We start from the raw sequence: 19,110 nt of genomic DNA, 5'->3' as shown, positions 1-19,110 counted from the left end.
AGAGTAAGTTGAGAAGAGATGGAAGGTGGGGAGTGGAGAAACAACCATAGTGTTCTGTTGTGAATGAACACTAAAAATTGGAGAGATAGCAGGAGGAGAATGTGGAGTCATGGATTTAAAAAAAATGATATTAAAATATACTTGTAAGTAGATAGGAATGATCCAGAAGACATAAATTTGTGATGCAGGCAATACAAAAGGGAAAACTGCATAGTGTAGAATCCCTAAGAAGACTAAAATGATGAAATTCATTGTATGAATAGAGGGATCCCCCTTAGATGGCCGGGACCTGTCCCCACATTTACAGAGTGAAGGCCCAGAACAGGGACAGTTACCTAATTAGTAGGGCCCAGTGCAAAATGAAAACGTGAGGCTCCTTGTTCAAAAAATTTTAAGGCTTTCAAGACTGTGACAGCAGAGGGGTAAACCAAGCACAGGCCTTTCAAGCCCGGGGCCCGTGCACCTGCCCAGTTTGTATGCCATGAAGCAGGTTCTGGCTTAATATGTGATGATGACAGAGGGGGTTGGGGGTGGAGCGGTCCTTTGGGTAAGACCCTTCTATTTTCTGGGCCTCAATTGCCTCCTGGAAGCACTGGAAGAGATGACTGAGTACATTTGCAGCTCCACCATTCTACAAAGCAGAAAAGCAAAGTTTATTCCTTTTCAACCCTCAACCCCGCCAGATTTGAGACTTCCAGGGCTTTCTGGAAAGCTCTAAAACATTTGGTGACCATAGCAACTGACTCCAAGCTCCCGGACCTTCGCTCCGCCCACCGTTTCATAGACGCCTCGTTGATTGGCTCAGCAAGCCGACCAATGGGCCGGGCCAGGGGCGGGCGGAGAGGAGCAGAAGGCGGGCCTGGGCGGCGGGGCGCACGTGCGTGTTTCCGGCTCCGCTGCGGAAGGCGGAGGACGCGAGCCGTTACCCCGACGCGACCCAGAAGAGCAAGGAGCGCTTGGAGCTCGAGTGCAGAGCTCGAAGAACAGATAGAGGCCGGCGCGATGGGTGGCGATCAGGAGGAAGAACGGTTCGATGGCATGTTGTTGGCCATGGCGCAGCAGCACGAGGGCGGCGTGCAGGAGGTAATGAACCCGCGCGGCGTCGGCCAGGCCGGCGGCTTCAGCGTCGCTCGCCCCTCCGGACGGCCCTAAAGCACGTTCCCTCCTCCCTTCTTTGCCTTTGAGGGCCGAGATCCACCCCTGGGTCTCGCGGGCTTCCGCGATTCCCCCACATTTTCACCGCGCTCCAGCTTCCGGTCTGGCCTCTCGGCCGGCGTGTCCCACTCTCATGTCAGTCCCGGGCCCGGGCTCCCCTCTAGCTCCTATTGCAGCAACTTCGCGTCCCCAAACCTGGAAATCCATCCCTCAGAGCCTTGGGATTTCCACCTTTGATTTCACACATGGTTCCGGTTCCGCTCCCCGATTGATGGCCGCCCCGGAAGAGCGTACCTTACTTAGGACGAGCTTTGCTAGGCATTGTGATTTGCATCTACCAAGACTTGCAGTGAGCCGACGAGTGGCTGCGGTGTTTGTGTGTTGGTGTGTGTGGTGGTGATGATGGTGGTGGGGAGACGTTAGTACGTGGTCATTTTACGTCTTGAATGGGAGAAAAAGAGGCCTGTGTTAATTGGTTTCCACCATCTCCCAGCTTGGGACTTTTCCACCTCCCCATGCGTCAGTTTCCTTATCTCTGAGAAGGACCCCTATGAATCCCTGTTTTCTTGAATCATTGCAGAAGAGTGGTGTCTTGAAGGGAAGGACATTGAGTTTTCAGTGATCAGCCTTGTTGGTTCAGTCAGCATTTGTTGAGTGATTAACGTGTGCCAGACACTGGGTCCTGGGAATGCAGACTTGAGCAGAAACCGTTCCTTTCCCTGAAGGAGCTTGCAAAGTGCTTTTCTAAACGCATAAATTCATTCTGAGAGATCAGTCTATGAGCAACTAGTTGTGGATTCTGCAGCTGATATTTGGAACAGAAACTGAAAGAGGTAGAAAAGCCTATCAAGATCAGTCCAAAACTATCATTCTGTTGATGAAACTGAGGCCCAGAGATGGGCGGGGACTTGCCCAAGATCATCCATCAGGCTCTGACCTAGCTGGGACAAAACTCCTTAGGTCAATGTGCTTTCCACAGTCCTTTGCTGATTCTATTTTTCATTGTGAACAGATTTTCACTGTGCTGTCCATTTCAATTATTTCACCCAGGTGTCCATGGTGCCCAAAAGTTCCGAAACCCTTTGAAATAGAGAGGGTGTTACTAATTTACAAGTTTAAAAAGGCTCTGTGCCCTCCACCTTTCCCTAAATTGTTGACACAAAAATGGGATTTAGGAATGAGTTCAGTTTTTAGTGGATTGAAAAAGTGTCAAGAAGCAGGAATTGTATTGTTCAGATAAATTGTAGCATCAGATTTAGAACTACTTGGGCAAATAAAAGGGCTTGAATATGCTAACCTTAGGTAACTACTAGATCTATTCATTAAGCAAGAACTGGATTGAGCATGTACTCTGAGCCAGATATGCCAGGCATTGGGGATGGAGTCAGAATAAACCATGACACGTGGTTTCTTCTTGTGAGTAGTCCACACTGTGGCAGTGGCCTGTTGCTCTGTGTTAGACACTGTTAAGGGCCTTCCCTCCGTTACATTATTTGATTCTCACCAGGTCCCTAGAAATAGGTCCTGCTGCTATTCCTGCTTTACAGGGTGAAGAAACTTCCCCAAGGTCACAGCTAGTAAATAATCAATCTGACACTCAAGCCCGTGCTCTTAACAGCTTGGCTACAATGATACCCTAGCCAGAATTACTTGGTCTTGACCTCCTTTGAGGTGGCTTCATTTCCTCCCCTCCTTCTAGCTCTGCTCTGGTAGCTTAGCCAGTACCATTCTGGATAGATTTTTTTACTTTCTAGAGCATTTCAAGCCCTGGATGCAGAGGATCGAATGTTCCACATCCTGAGGCTACTTCTAGCACCACAAGTAATGTGAAACCATGTGCACATTATATCTATTTCTCATACACAAGATATGAGAAATCTGCCTTCCAGATGGTCTGGCTAAGGGTAGGTTAGTCTTCTTGGCAGGAGTGACTGAGGCGGCCTGTACAGTGGTGAGAATTCTCAAGTCCCAAGTTCCTTCTTAGACTAAGGGAGTTGGCTCCTGTGCAGTTGAGGGGTTCCCAATATAACACCTCCACACCTTTAATCTTCTTCTGTCTTTCAGCTTGTGAATACCTTCTTCAGCTTCCTTCGACGCAAAACAGACTTTTTCATTGGAGGAGAAGAGGGGATGGCAGAGAAGGTATGTGTTGGGGGCCTGCTCTTCCTTGGACAGCTCTTTCTTTTGAGAAAAGCCTTCCTGGCCTTCTTTTGGCATAATAATAACTTTCAGCAGAAGCAAAATGCCAAAGCCAGGGAGTCGGGGAAGGAAGCAAGCTGTCATTTATCAAAGCCCTACTATTTGCCAGGTGCTTTATCTCTCCTATTCACAGTTCTTCAAGAGAGGCAGGTGTTGCTACCCCCACTTTACAGATGAGGAGGTTGGCTCATGGATGTTTTGCAACTTGTTCACGGTCTTGAGCTGAGTTGTGGGGGAACCAGGGTTGGAACGAGAGTCTACTCTAAAACCTACCTTCTGTCCCCGTCATCATTCTTTGTTCTTTTTCATTGAGGGGGTTTTAACTAATTACCTAGCTGTGGAACCAGAGTATGAAATATTAGAAATTGAGGCTTAGAAGACAAGAAAATTCAGAGTCAGCCAATCCCAGTCAACTCAGAAGCTGTGACCCAACGTTCAAGGATTTGTGAATTAATTGAGCTTTGCTGTACTGGATCTGAATCCTCCCCTGACAGTGAATTGCCTTCTGATTCCTAAGGGTGTATTTCATTGTGATTATATCTATTGAAAATTGATAAATCACTGAAAGATGGATATCACCTCACTGAACTATGATTTTTTTTTAAACTTCATCAAAAAATTAACAGAAACCTTTGAAACGAAACAAAACAAAGGAATAAGAGAAACAACCTGAAATAACTACATTGCTTCCAACATTGAACTATGATTTTATAGCTTTAATATTTGTTTTCATTTAAACTTGAGACAGTAACAAGGAGACATTTTATAAAGAGCTTTTCTGTGGCCTAAATGTTCTAATTAAGGTGGTGTGTTCTACAGTGTGTTGGAAGATCTGAGGCTCCTCTGCTGTAGGCACATGGGTCTGGGGAGCAGGTGTCCCGGGTTCTTGGTCTGTATGATCTGGCTGAGTTCCCACCAACTCTCTGATCTTTCAGTTTTTCACGTCTGTAAAATGGAAGGAGATGATCTCATTAACCTGCAGAACGCCTTCTAATTCAGATATTCTTTCTGTTTTAGCAGTACTTCTGGATTTTCTGTGGGATTGACTGCCTTATGTTATCAGCAGTCATTCATTCAGTCTTTTCAACAGATATTTTTGAACTCAACACTTTGCTGTGTCAAGTACTATGCAAAATCCTTAGGGGTTACAGAGTTGAGGAAAGACACGGTCTCTGACTTCCTGGATCTACCCGGGTAGCTGAGAAAAACAGAGAATGAAGAAGTGGTGGGTTTTAGGGCAGGAACCTGGGGGCAGAAAACAGGGACTAAGCCAGGTTGGGGTTCAGGGAAGACTTCCTGAGGAAGTGATATTTGAGATGTGAAGGATGAGTACAAGGTAGCTGGACATGGGGAGAGATGACCTTTTAAGAACATTTAAGAAGCATCTCCGGATGGTGGTGATGGTCACAGAACACTGTGAATGTAATCAAGACCACTGAATTGTATGCTTAAAAGTAAAATGGGAATGTTCTGTTGTATATATGTTACCACAATAAAAATTAAAAGAAAACGTGTATTTCAGAAATAGCATGACGATGAGGATAGCTACTCTACATTGAATGATTGACTGTCTGCTGGTCCCCTCTCGGACATTGTCATGTTTCTTGGTTCTTCCTCCCCCCGCCCCCAATCTCTAATAGATTTCTTTTGTTTGAAAGGAATGGATTTTGAAAGGAAAAAAACATAGGGCAGAGAGAAGTATGGAATAAAATCCAAATGGCAAGTGTAAGCTGCTTTGCTAATTGTTTTATAGCCACAACAAACGACTACAGAGAATACCGTGTACAAAACAACACAGTAAAGGTTCAGAGATCAGACTGTTCCCTTAGCAAGGCTGAGCCTTTCAGTCTGGCATCTGGAGTTAAGGCTGCAGTCTTTCTTTTTGGATAGATCCCTGGGTGGGTGGCACAGCCGGTGCTTTAGCCAGGTTTGAACAGAAGAATGGCCACTTGGCCCAGGTGGAAGTTGATGAAGTGCTTGGTTTCATGTGTCACGTAACTCCCGAAGTTCCTCGCCATAATGCAGTGCCACGTGGGGTTATACTTCTTGTCAAACTCCTTGATCTGGGCCAGTGTGTTTCTCTGTTATGTTTCTCCAATGCCTGAGTAGCACGTTCCACAAGTCCAGTTGCATACACTCCGAAACGTCTGCATCTTTGATAACCTTTCGGTGGCACATGGTTACTGTGGAGAAGGGGTGGTGATGGCGATGGTCTCCTGGGGGAGGGGCTAGTGCAGTCTGGGCCTGGCAAGAACCACCATTGCTGCCAAAGCTGCAGCACAGCTTCTCTTTTGTTCTTTGTTCCCTTAGGGTCAGCTCTTTCCCAAGACATTTGTCAGATTCTCAGGTGGGCAGAAGTCTGTCCAGCCTTCCCACTTGGTCTCCAGTTGTAACAGTAACTCCTTTGTGTTGAGCACCTACTATGTACAAGGGCCACTAGATACATTCTTTTCAAGTACAGTGGTTAGGCATGGGCTTTGGAGTCAGGCAGACATAAGTTTGAATCCTAGTTCTGCCCCTTTATAACTGTGTGGCCTTAGGTGAATCCTCTAATCTCTCTGAACCTCATTTTCCTTACTTGTAAGCGAGGCTAATCCGTACCGCTCAGGGCTGTTGTTAGGATAAAAAGAGATAATACAGAAGTGGCTGGCACATGAAAATAGAAGTCCACAGGCCCTTATCTGAACCCCTTGGGGCCAGATGTGGTTGGGATTAGGAATTCTTTGGATTTTGGGAAGGTAGTACAGCGCATATACTGTACATTACGGGCAGTACCCCGGTCCGGAGATCAGGAGTGGCATCCTGTAATCAAACACATTAATATTTCTGTCGAGAAACGTATATCAGTATTCATACCAAGTGAGAGTTATGAAGACTGTAAATAGTGTCATGCTACACAGTTACAAAAACTTTTAGTTACTGCTTTTGGGCTTAAGAATTCTGGATGAGGGATTGTGGATTTGAGTAAAGCTATGATCAAATCAATATGGTATTCACAGAGGAAGAAGCAAATGGATCTGTGAAGCAGAATAGAGAATCCAGAAATAAATTTTAGTATATCTCATGTGATAATTCAGTCCAATAAGCAAAGGATGATTTAATAAATCATGCTGCTATAACTGGCTATTTATCTGCAAGAAAACAAAATTTTACTGTCTCAATCATATAAAAATAAGTTGCAGATCAGGAAAAGTCTTGTAAGGAAATCTGGGAAACTATATGTACAATCTAGTGTGGGGGAGCCTTTCAGATTAGAAACCTGGAAGCTATAAAATAAAACTTCTGTATGGCGAAAGAGATCACATATAAAATCAATTGAAAAACAATAGATTTGGGGGAAAATGTGCAATGCAGTCAGAACTTTTTTTTTTTTTTTTTTTTTTTTTTTTAATTTTTGTGGTACTATATTGTCTTAGTTTCCTGACTGCTAAGACAGATACCATACATTGGGTTGGCCTAAACAACGGGAATTTGTTGGCTCACGGATTTGAGGCCAGAAGTCCAAAATCAGGGTGTTAGTAAGGCGATGCTTTCTCCCTTTTCAGGGAGGTGTTCTGGGGCTGGCTGCCAGCAATCCTTGGGTCCTTGGCTTTCCTGTCACATAGCGATGTCCTCTCCATTCTATTCTAGCTTCCTGCAGTTTTCTGCTTTTTTTTTTTTTTTGCTTCTCCAGGTGGCTTTCACTTCATAAAGCCCCCAAGAATGGGATTAAGGCCTACCCTCCTTAACTAAGAACAACATTATCAAAAGGTCCTATTTACAATGGGTTCATATCCACAGGAATGGATGGATTAAGAGCTATGTTTTTTACTGGGGTACATAATTCAGTCTGCCACACATATACATCATAACATTTTCCACTTTAACCACTTTCACGTGTACAATTGAGTAGTGCTGATTGCATTCATGATGGTGTGCTACCATCACCACCATGCACAACCAAAACTTTTCCATCAGTTTAATAGGTAATTTAATACACAGAAACTCATAAATTGACAAGAAAAGGATAAACAGAAAAATGGACAGTACTCAGAAGAGCAGATCTAAAAAGCATGTGTAAAGATGCTCAAATTCACTAGTACTCAAGAAGATATAAATTAAAGAAACAGTGAAATGCCCTCTTTTTTCTATCAGACTGGCAAAAATTAAAAAGAACATTGCTTGCAGGGTTGTGGGGAAAGGGGTACACATTAGGAAAAGTGAATTACTATAGCTTTTAAAAGACTTTATATAGATATTTCAGACATAAGCAAATAGTCCTATGAACCCCTGTACCTATCCATAGCTCAGCAACAATAATCATGAACTCATGGCCATTAAAAAAAAAATTACTTGTGGTAACAAATATATGCCATCTTAACCATTTTTAAGTGCACAATAATTCAGTGGTATTAATTATTTTTACAATGTTGTACTACCATGACTGCCTTCCTTTACTAAAACTTTTTCCATCACCCGAAACAGAAACTCTTTACCCTTAAATCCCCCATTCACTCTTTCCCCCTCAACCCCTGGTAATCTCTAACCTGAATTTGCTTATTATAGATATTTCATATAAGTGGAATCATATAGTATTTTCCTTTTGTGTCTGGCTTATTTTACTTAGCATACTATTTTCAGCATTCATCCATGTTGTAGCATTTATGAGACCTTCATTCTTTTTTTAAAAGTTATTTCTTTTTAATTGTGATAAAATATACATAAAATAATTTTAACCACGTTAAGTGAACAGTTTTTTGACATTAAGTACATTGACAATATTGTGGAACTTTTATTTTCCACCATCTATTTCCAGCCAATTTTCGTCATCCCAGACCAAAACGTATACTCATTTATCAGTAACTCCCTGTTTCCCCTTTCCCCACTCATAGCAATCACTATTCTGCTTTCTGTCTCTGGGTTTTTGCTTATTCTGAGAATTTCATACAAGAAAAATCATACAATATTTGTCCTTTTGGGTCTGGCTTATTTCACTCAACATCATGTCTTCAAGGTTCATCTATGTTGTAGCATGTGCCAGCATCTCTTTTTACAGCTGAATGATATTCCCTTGTATGGATAGACCACACTTTGTTTATCTTTTCATCTGTCTATGGACACTTGGGTTGCTTCCATTTTTTGGCTATTGTGAATAATGCTCTTATGAACATTGGTGTACAGGTGTCTGTCTGAGTCTCTGCTTTCAGTTATTTGGTATATATACTTAAGAGTGGAATTGCTGGGTCATGTGTAATTCTGTGTTTAACTTTTTGATTAACCGCCAAACTGTTTCCCACGGCAACCACACCATTTTACATTCCCACCAGCAATGTTTGAAGGTTCCAGTTTCTCCACATCCTCACCAACGCTTATTTTCTGGTTGTTTTGTTTTGTTTTGTTTTTTAATTCTAACCATCCTTGCGGGTATGAAGTGATACCTCATTGTGGTTTTTTTATTTACATTTCCCTAATAGTTACTGATGTTGAGCTTCTTTTCATGTGCTTTTTGGCCAGTCGTACATCTTTGCAGAAATGTCTGTTTAGATCTTTTGCCTATTTTTAAATTCAGTTGTTTGTGTTTTGTTGTTGAGTTGTAGGAGTTTATGTCTTCTGGATATAAAACCCTTATCAGATACATGATTTGCAAATATTTTCTCCCATTCTGTAGGTTGTCTTTTCAGTTTCTTCGTAATGTCCTTTGACGTACAAGTTTTTAATTTATATATTTTTTCTTTTGCTGCTGATGCTTTTGATGTTGTATTTAGAGTCCGTTTCCTAACACAAGGTTCTGAAGATTTTCTCCTGTGTTTTCTTCTAGAAGTTTTATGGTTTTAGCTCATGGTCACTTTTGTTTCATCTTCTACTCACTTTCTACCAGAATATTTTCGGGCAAATTTCAGGCATATTTTCAGATTTGTAAATATTTGATTAATATTTAGAAGAAAAGGTTTTTAATTTTGCTTGTTTTTAATATAACCCTAATGCTGTTATTAATTTTCCCCAAAAGGAGGAGTGATTCCTTAACTATCCCCAACTATCTGGATAGTCTGGGTTTGCACATCCCCCAGTGCTTCCTTGTTTCCTTGATTGAGGGTCCAGACAAGGTCCGCACATTGCATTGGGTGATGGAGGAGCCTGTAGGTCGAGAGATCTCTTTGTCTTTGCAATTTGTTTGTTGAAAAAACCTGGTCCCTTGTCCTGGCAAGTTGCCCACAATCTGGATTTGGCTTATTGCCTCCCCATGGTGTCGTTTAACGTTTCTCTGTCATTTATAGTTCCCATATGTTGTTAGAAAGAGAGGGTTGATCTGATTGAGTTGTCTCTTTATGTTTCCCAAGAGTGCTTGATCGATGGCCTAGTGTACTCCATCAGGAAGCACTTGGTGTCCAGTTGTTTCTCTTTTTGTGATCTTAACAATCATTGATCATTGACTAAATCCATTATTTATTTCATTATTAGAGGTTTGTAAAATGCTAATATTCTATCTTTTTTTTTTTTTTCCTTCCTTTTACTGGCTGGAATTCTTCCTCGTTAACTATTTGATTATGGTTCCAGTTTGCTAATGCTGCCGGAATGCAAAACCTTAGAAATGGATTGGCTTTTATAAAAGGGGGTTATTTGGTTACACAGTTACAGTCTTAAGGCCATAAAGTGTCCAAGGTAATCAATCAAAAATTGGATACCTTCACTGAAGATGGCCAGTGGTGTCCGGAAAACCTCTGTTAGCTGCGAAGACCCGTAGCTGGCATCTGTTCCAGAGTTCTGGTTTCAAAATGGCTTTCTCCCAGGACTTTCCTCTCTCAGCTCCTGTGCATTCTTCAAAGTGTCCCTCTTGGCTGTAGCAAGCTCACTCCTGTCTGAGCTTGTCTAGTGCTCTAGTAAACTAATCAAGGCCCACGCTGAATGGGCGGGGCTACGCCTCCATGGAAACACTCAATCAAAGAATTACAATCTAATCAACACTAATACGTCTGCCCACACAAGATTATGTTAAAGAATATGGCTTTTTCTGGGGGATATAATATATATACATAATATATATACAACTAGTATAGTTACCTTGAAAGAGCATACAGGAAAGACCCCTTATTTACTGTTTTCAGAGTAATTACTTGGTTCCCTAGCATCTTCCAAGGGTGACCAGTGAGGTGGGTATTTTTTCCTTGTGTCATCATTGTAAACTTGTGGACTTAAATATACTTTGTGTTTTAGTCCGTTGCAGTTATTTTTGTTGATTCAGTGGTAAGTCAACTGTGGTCCCTAGTGAGTCAGTCAAGGTGGAACTTTACATCAAAAGACATAGGGCAGTTTGGCTCTGATACTAGCCTGGGAGTCCAGGGCTGCATCAGTGCCACCAGTGCAAAACCTCGCCCTGTTCCTTGTGGGTGCCCCTTCTGCTGTCGCGCAGGCCGCAGCATCAGGAGAGTGTTTTCGTTAAGCCTTTCCAAACTGCCCAAATCCCCTCTCCCTACTTTTAAATGAGTCTGTTTACTCTCCTTTTTTGTCTTTTGGCTCTCAGTAAAGGATACCTGAGGGTTCTTTCTGCTTATGTGTCGTTGAAATACATACAGTATCATTTCATTGGAGTTTTTAAATTTCCTGGATTAGTACAGAGGCAGTCCCCAGTGGATTTGCATTTTAATAAGAATTGTTTTGTATTGTTCTCCAGAAGATGTTTGAGGTACTTTGGATGCTGCAAAGATAAATCAGGCAAGGATTCTGCTTTCAAGGGGTGATGAGGCATGGCCCCAGGTAATTATAACTGAAGGAAGAAAGTGTTGTAACAGGGATTGAGGTGAGATTCTGTGGGAGTTCACTTACCTGGTGAGAATTGGGAAGGTTTTGGGGAGAGCATGGCATCTGAACTGGCCTTGAAAGATGAAGTAGATTTTGACGGCTGATGCTGGGTAGGGGGTTGTTTCCAGGTATAGGGAACAGCGTGGACAAGGCCCAGAGGTGGGGAAGCCTATGGTAGGAATAGGATGACAGAGGAGGAGCCTGAGTCCACCAGGGGAGGGGTGGGTATTACCATGACCCATGCACAGCTGGATGTGGTCTTGAGGGCTGAGGGAGCTGTGGTCAGTTCTAAGCAGGGCCTGCTAATGTTTGTGCTAGAAGCCCAGAGCCCAGGGGAGAGGGTCAGACCTGGCCTGAGATGGCAAGGACAGCGGAGTGGCATCTTTGGCAGGATTGGTTTCAGGTGGAGGTTCAGCAGTGACTCTGTCCTTGGGCACCTGGATGGATGCTCCTCAAGATGGGGACCATAGGAAGAGAAGAAAGTTGCGGAGGGGGCTGGCAGGTGTGCGAGGTAGGAGGAGCCAGGTCAGCTCTGGGGAGCACAGCAGGGATTCTGAGCATAGTCACCGTGCCCAGGAACTTTTGATTCTGGGCCTTAGAAGAGGGCCTGCCTGCCTACACCTAGGCATCTCCACGGCTGATTCCTTTCAATCCTTGTTTCTCCAGGCGCCCTGGGTCACAGGCAGCTTGGGAGGTGGTGAAAGAGTTAGAGTCCTGTGCCCTGCTTCAGCCTAATGGTTTTGCAGTTTGTTGGGAGGGAGTGGGGCTGGGGTAGGTGTGGGGAAATGAGAATTCCTTGGGTGAGGAGAGATTCCGTAGGGCCCTCTCCTTGAGAATCTTTGTCAGGGTTAGCCACTGTTTGCTGTTTGGAGTGAGTCATGTCCCTCAGACATGTTGGGGGTGCCTGCCCTCTCCCCAGGGTGGTCAGTTGCAGGACCTCTGGACTAGCTTTTCCGTTCACCCCTTAGTTAAACACCTCTCAGCAAGGCCTTCCCTGTCCAGACTGGTGGGAACCACTGTACTCCACCATCACCCCAGCCTAGGTCAAGAAAGCCTGTGTTCCCGTATTCCCACTGGCACCCGTTAGTCTTCTAGAGCAGGCCCGTCCCTCCTCACCCCTTCCCCACCCTGCTGGGCTGTGGTTCCCAGAGATGTGTCCAGTGACAGATGCTAGACTCCGTTCCAGACTGTCCCTGGTTGGCACCTCTGGGTAGGCCCCCACACCCCCAGGGATCTCTGTTGGACTGGGCTCGGGTGAAGCTGGCTAGAGGGGACTTTGAGAGGAGATTGGGAGGAGGGGCAGAAACTGCTGTGACTGGCCCTAACCCTGCCTGGTGGCTCTGCTCTGCCCTCACTTAACCCCTCATCTGACCTCCAGGAGCTAGGAAGGGATAGGGCGGATAGGAGGTGACATGACTCACTGGAGCTGGGAGGGGGAGGACCCTGCTTCCGCCTCCTTTGTCCACTGGTTAGCAGCAGCTTGAGTTCAAGGTCTCCCTGGTTAGGGACTTGTGATCAAGGCCTTGTGATGGAGCAGCCTCTGCTGGCGTGGTTGTCTCATGACTGATTCTCTTGACAGTAGAATGGCCTGCAGGGGGCTCATTCCTCTCATCCCCTATTTTGCTAACCCACTGGGTTTTTTTGGGGGGTGGGGGTGGGGTTGGGAGGTGCTTTTGGTTCCTTTAGCCCTGCAGAGGGTGAAGCTAATACAGTGTGGCGTGAGGTTGGGGGGTTGTGGGTGACAGGAAGAACTGGCATCAGATGAATGAAAAGCCACGGGCATTTGGCAGAGCCCTGGGTCTGGGACCCGTGGGAGGCTTCTGGGACCCTGAGCCTTGGCTCGTGCAGATTCCTCCCTCCCTCCTTCCAGCTCTGACTCAGGGATGCTTGAAAGATGGTTTATTGATCCATATGGTGGGTGCTCTGTGAGGCCTCCTCCTGGTTTGTGTGGCGTGTGGGTGGGCACAGTGTTGGGTTTTCTGAGGGTCTCTTCCTGGGCCCTGCTGAAGTGTCAGAGGTGAAACTGAAGACACACTTGAGCTGGACTTCAAGGATGAGTAGGAGTCCACCAGGTGACCTGAGAGTGGGGACGAGGATGTTCTAGGCAAAGAGCACCCTATTGCAAGACTGCTTTTACAAATAATAAAACAGAGGCATAAAGAGGGAAGCTCAGGGTCACACAGGTAGAAGGAGCTGACCAGGTACTGGAATCTAGGTGTGACTCCCACATGTGCATGAGAATTGGCCAGGAGGGCTTGTTAAATACAAATTGCTGGTAGAGTCAGAAGTTAGAATACAGGTTTCTGGGGGTGGGGGAAGAATGAGGTGTTAATGCTTAATTTGTAGAGTTTCATTTTGGAGTGATGGAAAAATTTTAGTAGTGGATGGTGCTGATGGTGGCACAACCTTGTGAATGTAATTACCACCACTGGTTGGTACACTTGAAAGTGGTTAAAATGGGAAATTTTATGTTGTGTATCTGTTACTACAGTAAACATTTTTTTTTAAAACATAGAACTGAACAACACCCCAAAGAGTGAGCCCTGATGTAAACTATGGACTTCTTTTAATAAGATAATTATAGTGATATTGGTTCATCAGTTGTAACATGTATCACACTAATGTAAAATGTTAATAATAGGGAAAACCATTTGAGAGGATGGTATATGGGTACCCTGTACTTTCTGCATGATTTTTCTGTAAACCTACAACTGCTCTTAAATATATATATACAAATTGCTGGGTCACACCCTTAGAATTTCTGATTCAGTAGGTCTGGAGTAAGGCCTGAGGTTTAGCATTTCTTAATGGGTCCCGGGTGAAGCTAATGTGGCCGGCTGGGGAACCACACCATGACAGAGTTATTGGTAAACAGCAAAGTGGAGCCATCCTTCCCATTTTATTTTTATGTCAGAGAGGATATTTCTGCCACCAGCTGACATTTGCTTAGCCCTTGCCAAGCACAGGGTATTTTGAAGCCAACATATGGCTATGAGGTGGCAGGGACCATGCCAGGCTCTTGATGGGTGCTGTCACATTTGATCTTCATGACAGATAACAAGACTGAGGCTTTGGGGATTAAAATTGTTCACTTGTCCAAGGCCACACAGGTAGGTAGTGGCAGGTGACAGTGATATTGGGTTAGCCCTGGGGTGGCATCCGGCCAGCTAGCAGGATGTGGGGTGAAAACATCCTGGGAAGGCAGGGTGGGGGAGGATCCTCATTGGAAATGGCTAGCTTGCCAGCTAGGGAGAGGACGATGCTAGCCTCCTCCCTCTGGAAAGCTCTCTGGCTCCCTGCTCACATGGCAGTTCTGGGCATGGTGCTGGGAGTCCTGATGACTGTCTCTGTGGGCGTGGAGACAGAGCTCTCACAGGGAAGAGAGATCAGTCAGAGAGCAGGTCGATGTGGGCCTGAGAGCTCAGGGACGGCTTCTTGGGGACTGAGGCTTGAGTACTGCTTGTAACAGCTTCACTCTATGCCGGAGGCTGTCACAGCACTTACTGTTTGGTCATTTGGGACTGTACAACAACCCTGTGAGGGTAGGGATTCCACCTCACAGATGAAGAGACTGAAGCTCTTAGAGGTAAGGTAATTTGCCCAAAGTTCAATATCTAGTGCGTGACAAAGCCTGGGTTAGAACTCAGGTTGTTTGACTTTGGTGTCCATGCTCTCAGTTATTAGGCTGTATTTTTAAAAAATAGCCATTGTTTATTGAACCAGGCACTTTACAGATATTTTCATTATAACTCTGTGTGTTAGGTGTATTGTCTAGGTGTAATATCCCCATTTTCTAAATGAGACTGAGGATCTGAGTAAGGTGCCTTGCCCAGGCACCCGGCAGGTAGAAATGGGCTGGACCTCAGGCCTTGGGGAACTGTTCCCCACCCTGACGCCTCCGTCTTCTCTTCCTTTCCCAGCTCATCACACAGACCTTCAACTACCATAACCAGCTGGCACAGAAGGCCCGGCGGGAGAAGAGGGCCCGGCAGGAGACAGAGCAGCAGGAGAAGGCAGAGCGGGCGGCCCGGCTGGCCAAGGAAGCAAAGGCAGAGACCCCTGAGCCCCAGATCAAGGAGCTGACTGATGAGGAGGCAGAGAGGCTGCAGCTGGAGATAGACCAGGTGAGGCTGGACTTCCCTTTCTCACCTCCAGGCCCTCATTGGCACTGGGGTGGGGGTGGGGGCTCTCTTGCCAACTCTCCTGCCCTTTGCCACAGAAGAAGAATGCAGAGACTCATGAGGCCCAGCTCAAGAACGGCAGCCTCGGCTCACCAGGGAAGCAGGTGAGGTTGTGGAGGTGCTTGGGACCAGGCAGGGCTGGGAACTTCCGATGGCTCTCTAGCTTTCCGCTCTTTCTGGCATGCTCTCTGCCTCTCCCTCAGCTGCAGGGATCTTCCTCATACTTCAAGATCCCCCTCAGAGATGTTGAACCAAAGGATCCAGGTTAAAAAACAAAACAAAACAAAACAAAAATCCACTGGCCTTAAGCCTTGAGCAGGAAAGCCAAAGAGCCAGAAAGGGCAGGGCCTATAGAGGTGCCATCCAGGGTGCCCAGGTTGGTGGGCACAGCCTGGTCCTCCGTGGTTGGCCATTTTGACCCCTCAGGAGGATGTGCCCCTCGGGACTCCTCCCTCTTACTCTTGAGCCTAGCTTCCCAAGCAGTCCTCAGGGCATTCATTTGGCTTTTTGGTGGTTGTAGTCTTGAGACCAGGGAGTCTGAGACCCAAAAAAAGGAAATTGATAATTTTAGAAGCTTGTTGAAGGCCACCTCATTAGAGGTGCCCTCTGTTCCAGCCTGTCCTGGGCTCTCTTCCCAACTCTCCAGGCTTGGACTAGCTGGGTGCCATGGCTCCATCTCTGACTGTCACTGTCCCCTAGCCTTGTCCTTTGTCACATGGTAAAAGCATTGAGTGCCTCTCAAGCAGAGATCAGAACCGGTAGGTCAAGGCTTGTCAGTCTGCCCCTTCCTGGACTTTGCAGGGACCAGGTCTGTTCTGTTTTGTGGCTGCGTGCTCAGTGCCAGCCCCGGGCCTGGCCCAGGTGGGTACTGTTTGTCTGTCAAGTACTGAACACCCCTGACTATGAGCAGGAAACTGAGGAGGACGAGGAGGAGGAAGATGAAAAAGACAAAGGGAAGCTGAAGCCCAATCTAGGCAATGGGGCAGACCTGCCCAACTACCGCTGGACCCAGACTCTGTCAGAACTGGACGTGAGTGGCAGGGGCCAGGGATGGAGGTTAAGGAGCTGGCCTGGGGTCCTGGCAGCCTCCGGTGGCCTCTTCTGACTGCCCCTGTCCCGTGCAGCTGGCGTTGCCCTTTCGTGTGAACTTCCGACTGAAGGGGAAGGATGTGGTGGTGGACATCCAGCGGCGGCACCTCCGTGTGGGGCTCAAGGGTCAGCCAGCAATTATTGATGGGGATCTCTACAATGAGGTGAAGGTGGAGGAGAGCTCGTGGCTCATTGAGGACGGCAAGGTGGTGACCGTGCATCTGGAGAAGGTGCGGGGGGCCCAGCTCTCCTGCCCTGGGTGATGGTGGAAGTGGGGGAGTGTGCTCATTCACTCAGGGATTATGCTGGGTGCCTGGTGGACATATCTCATTGAATCCCCACAATAGGACTTTTACAGTAGGTCTGCCCCCATTTTACAGTCAAGAAAAGGGCGGCTCAGAGATTTGCTGAAGCTACTACCTCTAGAAAGGGACTTTGGTACCGAAGCTGCTTCCTGTCCATTAAGCGTGTACATTCATTTGCTTCAGCAGACATTTAAATACCTATAGTGCCAGGCACTGCTCTAAGTGCTGGGAAGAGAACAGCAAACAAAACACAGAAAAATCCATGCCCTGGGAACCCTACATTCTCTCTACCTCACTGCCTTCCCAGGGAAACAGGACCCAGACACTGGTAAATAAAGGTGGTCTCTCTGAAATGTCAGGGGTCCAAGAAAAGTGTCCCGTGTTCCCAAGGCCCTCTCCCAGCTCACCTGACTGGCCTGAGCTGCCTCCTCTCGCCCACCCCTCTGTGCCCTTGGCCTTGTTTGTCCCTCCTGATTGGAATGTCCTTCCCTGTATTTTTATCTGCTATACTTCTTGTCCCTTAAGGCCCAGCCCAGAGTGTCCATACTTGTGTCTCTCGCCACCCTGGATGAATGTCTCCTTTTGTACTTTATTCTTTCCCTTATTATGCTGATTTGTAACTGTTTGTCTCCTTGTCCACATCTCCTCCAGCCACTGGGGAGGGCAGATGCTGGGTCTTACTCATCTTTGCCCCTGGTGCCTAGCTCCAGCCTGTGTGGTTGCTGGTGCAGGATGTGGGTGGGAGAGAGTCTGAGACTGGCGGGGTTGCGGGCTGATTCCCAGGGCACAGAGAGCCCCCTCCCACCCCCCTGATTAGAATTCTCTTCCTCACAGATCAACAAGATGGAGTGGTGGAGCCGCTTGGTATCCAGTGACCCTGAGATAAATACCAAGAAGATCAACCCTGAGAATTCCAAGGTGAGCCTTGGCTGGTTGCAGGAGTGTCAGCAGGGAGGTGAGGGACCTGGGTGGTCCCAGAGCTTCACCTGTCCCTGTCCCTGTTGACCCCCAGCTGTCAGACCTGGACAGTGAGACCCGTAGCATGGTGGAGAAGATGATGTATGACCAGAGGCAGAAGTCCATGGGCCTGCCCACCTCCGACGAGCAGAAGAAACAGGAGATTCTGAAGAAGTGAGTGATTTGGAGATGGAGGCTGGGGGGCCTAGGGACCTGGATCTGGGTAACAGCAGGTCCAGTGTGGCCCGTGGAGCTGCCATGCCCCCTTCCAGGATAAGCTGGCCAAAATTATGGTTTTATGGTCTTAGTCTGCCTACCCTAATCACCTCCTGAGGGGCAAGGCTGGCTCAAGGTAGGAAGGCAGGAGTAACAGGTGGTCTTTACCGCCTCCGGGAAAAGAGGGCCAGTGTTGGCACCTCCCATGGGCCTCAGAGACCTTGGAGCCCCACCCCTGCCCAGGACTGGTTGCCCTCCAGGGTTGCTCAGGGTTCTAAAGAGATTAGATCTGACTTGGGGGCTGAGAGGAGGAGACTAGCTTTGGGGGAGAGGGAAGCCTGTTTCACCCTCTTACTTCCTCTCCCCAGGTTCATGGATCAGCATCCGGAGATGGATTTTTCCAAGGCCAAATTCAACTAGCCCCTGTGTTTGCCTCCCTGAGCTCTCAGGGCTCAGCCCCCAGCCATCCACTTCCTTTCCTGCCCTTCTCCAGGACTTGGGGGCCTTGGGGCTGGGGTGGGCGTGGGACTGGCCCTGGCACACAGGTCCGAGGGCATCACGGGAGAAAGGCTGGGGCCTTGGGGACCTTGTCCTCCCCAGCTGGCCTACTGTTACACATTAAAGCTATTTACCCAACTCCATCTGTGTCTCTTTCCTCTGGCCTCTCCCTGGGGGCCACCCCTTGTGGCTGCTCGCCCAGATCCTGCCATGTGACCTGGGGCAAGTCCTTGCCCCTTTCTGGACCTCAGTGTCTCCTCATTGCTTAGAGGTAGGATTAGAACAAAGCTTTTAGTCTGTGTATAATTCTGAGCAAAGGTGAGTTTTTCTGGCTGTAGGGACCAGACTTACGTCAGATTCTCAAAGTGCCCCATCTGGACTTACTTCGATTTTCATCTCCAAGGGAATTTCCCACTGCAGTGGATCTGTCCTCAGCCCTGGATCAAGAGTTTTTAAAACTAAGCACAGTTATTTTCCAGGGACTGCCCAGTTTGGGGAGGGAAGACAGGCCACATGCTCTGCCTCAGATCTGTTCTACGTGTGGTACAGGGGCCTGGCTGGGAGGACAGGGTAAAGTCCAATGGGGCCCCATTGTTTGTTTCCCTGGTCTGGACCTCTGCAGATTTTAGGCTTCAGAGTCAGTCAGCAGAGAAGTGCTGACAGCCGGGGCTGAGGAGGGCTCATCTCTGCCCTGATCCTGCCCCACTTGTCCAGGTAGATGACATTGAGTACGA

At 46.9% G+C, this 19,110-nt stretch overlaps 1 protein-coding gene and 1 pseudogene across 2 annotated transcripts; one reads left to right on the top strand and one right to left on the bottom strand.

Annotated features, from left to right (window-relative positions):
• The first annotated feature begins 881 nt into the window (after positions 1-881).
• NUDC (nuclear distribution C, dynein complex regulator) lies at positions 882-18,519 on the top strand. Of its 2 annotated transcripts, XM_037828045.1 has the most exons (9): positions 883-1,083; positions 3,220-3,297; positions 15,051-15,254; positions 15,350-15,415; positions 16,222-16,341; positions 16,436-16,630; positions 17,540-17,623; positions 17,718-17,836; positions 18,247-18,519. In XM_037828045.1, exons 1-9 carry the CDS (start codon positions 1,003-1,005, stop codon positions 18,296-18,298), a joined length of 999 nt encoding a protein of 332 aa, XP_037683973.1. In that variant the 5' UTR covers positions 883-1,002; the 3' UTR covers positions 18,299-18,519. The 2 variants fall into 2 exon arrangements, with proteins under 2 accessions (XP_037683974.1, XP_037683973.1); XM_037828046.1 differs by lacking the exons at positions 15,350-15,415; positions 16,222-16,341 and having other exon boundaries at positions 882-1,083.
• Positions 5,274-5,532, bottom strand: LOC119527716 (annotated as a pseudogene).
• Positions 18,520-19,110: the final 591 nt, after the last annotated feature.

This window comes from Choloepus didactylus, chromosome 2 (genome assembly GCF_015220235.1).
Source record: "Choloepus didactylus isolate mChoDid1 chromosome 2, mChoDid1.pri, whole genome shotgun sequence".
Lineage (NCBI taxonomy): Eukaryota > Metazoa > Chordata > Mammalia > Pilosa > Megalonychidae > Choloepus > Choloepus didactylus.
The sequence above is the reverse complement of the archived record's forward strand: the minus strand, read 5'-3'. Positions and strand labels throughout refer to the sequence as shown.